Source organism: Perkinsus marinus (genome assembly GCF_000006405.1).
Source record: "Perkinsus marinus ATCC 50983 genomic scaffold scf_1104296940800, whole genome shotgun sequence".
In the NCBI taxonomy this organism is placed as follows: Eukaryota; Perkinsozoa; order Perkinsida; family Perkinsidae; genus Perkinsus; species Perkinsus marinus.
In genome coordinates, this window is record NW_003212711.1 from 1 (window position 1) to 1,105 (window position 1,105).

At 47.1% G+C, this 1,105-nt stretch overlaps 1 protein-coding gene across 1 annotated transcript; it reads right to left on the reverse strand.

The window, feature by feature from the left end:
* Positions 1 to 38: 38 nt before the first annotated feature.
* Pmar_PMAR020199 (pre-mRNA splicing factor prp8, putative) lies at positions 39 to 932 on the reverse strand (the record flags this gene model as incomplete). The annotated part of the gene is made up of 3 exons (XM_002781989.1): positions 39 to 113; positions 163 to 367; positions 418 to 932. Coding segments are annotated over 3 exons (795 nt in total), but the record flags the coding sequence as incomplete, so codon positions are not given.
* Positions 933 to 1,105: the final 173 nt, after the last annotated feature.

Genomic DNA, 1,105 nt, shown 5'->3' on the forward strand with positions numbered 1-1,105 from the left:
TCCCAAACGTTGGTCATGTTGTTCACTCCACAACAGACCTTATACACCAGTAACGGTGGAGGTTCCGAATCAGATGGCTTCACCCAGTTCGGGAACAACATACGTTGATCCGCCTGACGGAAAAAATTACCCACTTTTAATCGACCAACCCCAAGAGCTTACCTCCAGCCACAAGTACTGATCTAAATACGCGTCCGTGATTTTCTCCAGAGGATCTATGTCGTATATAGGTACCAGATACAAGTACTGATCGTTGAACTCAATCGAGACCTCCTTAAACGCCCTCATAGTTAGCAAGTGCCTCTTGATACGCGATAAGGCTTCATGAGGATTATCGTACGCTTGCTCGATTAGCGACAACTCCTCCCTGAGAGAGAAAAAATATATACAATTTCGTGGCGCGCGACATTTTCTCACCTCTGTGTTTGATTGAGCCTAGCCTTCGCAGCATAGTTCTCCTTGAGCCTCTCCAACGCTAAGATGAGCAGCTTAGTATCATGCTTGTAGTTTAACGGTGGGAAGGGGATGGGGGAGAACTTCCGAGACTCCAACCAATGCACCGTATTAGTGTAAATAGCAACACCGTCTTCACCACTGATATAGGGTCCATCCTTACGGTAAGCATGTTGCCTTTCTTGTTCATTTTTCAACCACAACCTCGTGAGCCTTCCCAGATTCTTCTTACATAGCGTCTTGTCCACAGTAGCACCCCTCTTAATACGCTCTCTATTATAATAAGTAGAGTTCGTCCACCAATCAGCTTTTGCCTTCACATATTTCAGTATCATATTCTCGATGGGTGCAGCCAGCCCGGGCACTTTCCACGGCACGTTAGCCTTCCAACACCTCCAAGCCTCTGAGAGATGTTGCAAAATCGTTCGCGCCTTATTCGCCTTAACGCTCTCCGGCATCATATCGAGTATGTCATGCATAACCGCCGCCCTCAACTCCAAATCAAAATGCGCTTCAACTCTCTGTTTAGTAACAGTCTTAGCGATACCCTTCGTAACGCGCCCCTCAAATTGCCTTGCGAGCAGATTAGATAACCACCTCTCCAGCAAAGGGACGATACCTCTTAGGAAGAACAACCACACACGCCACATAG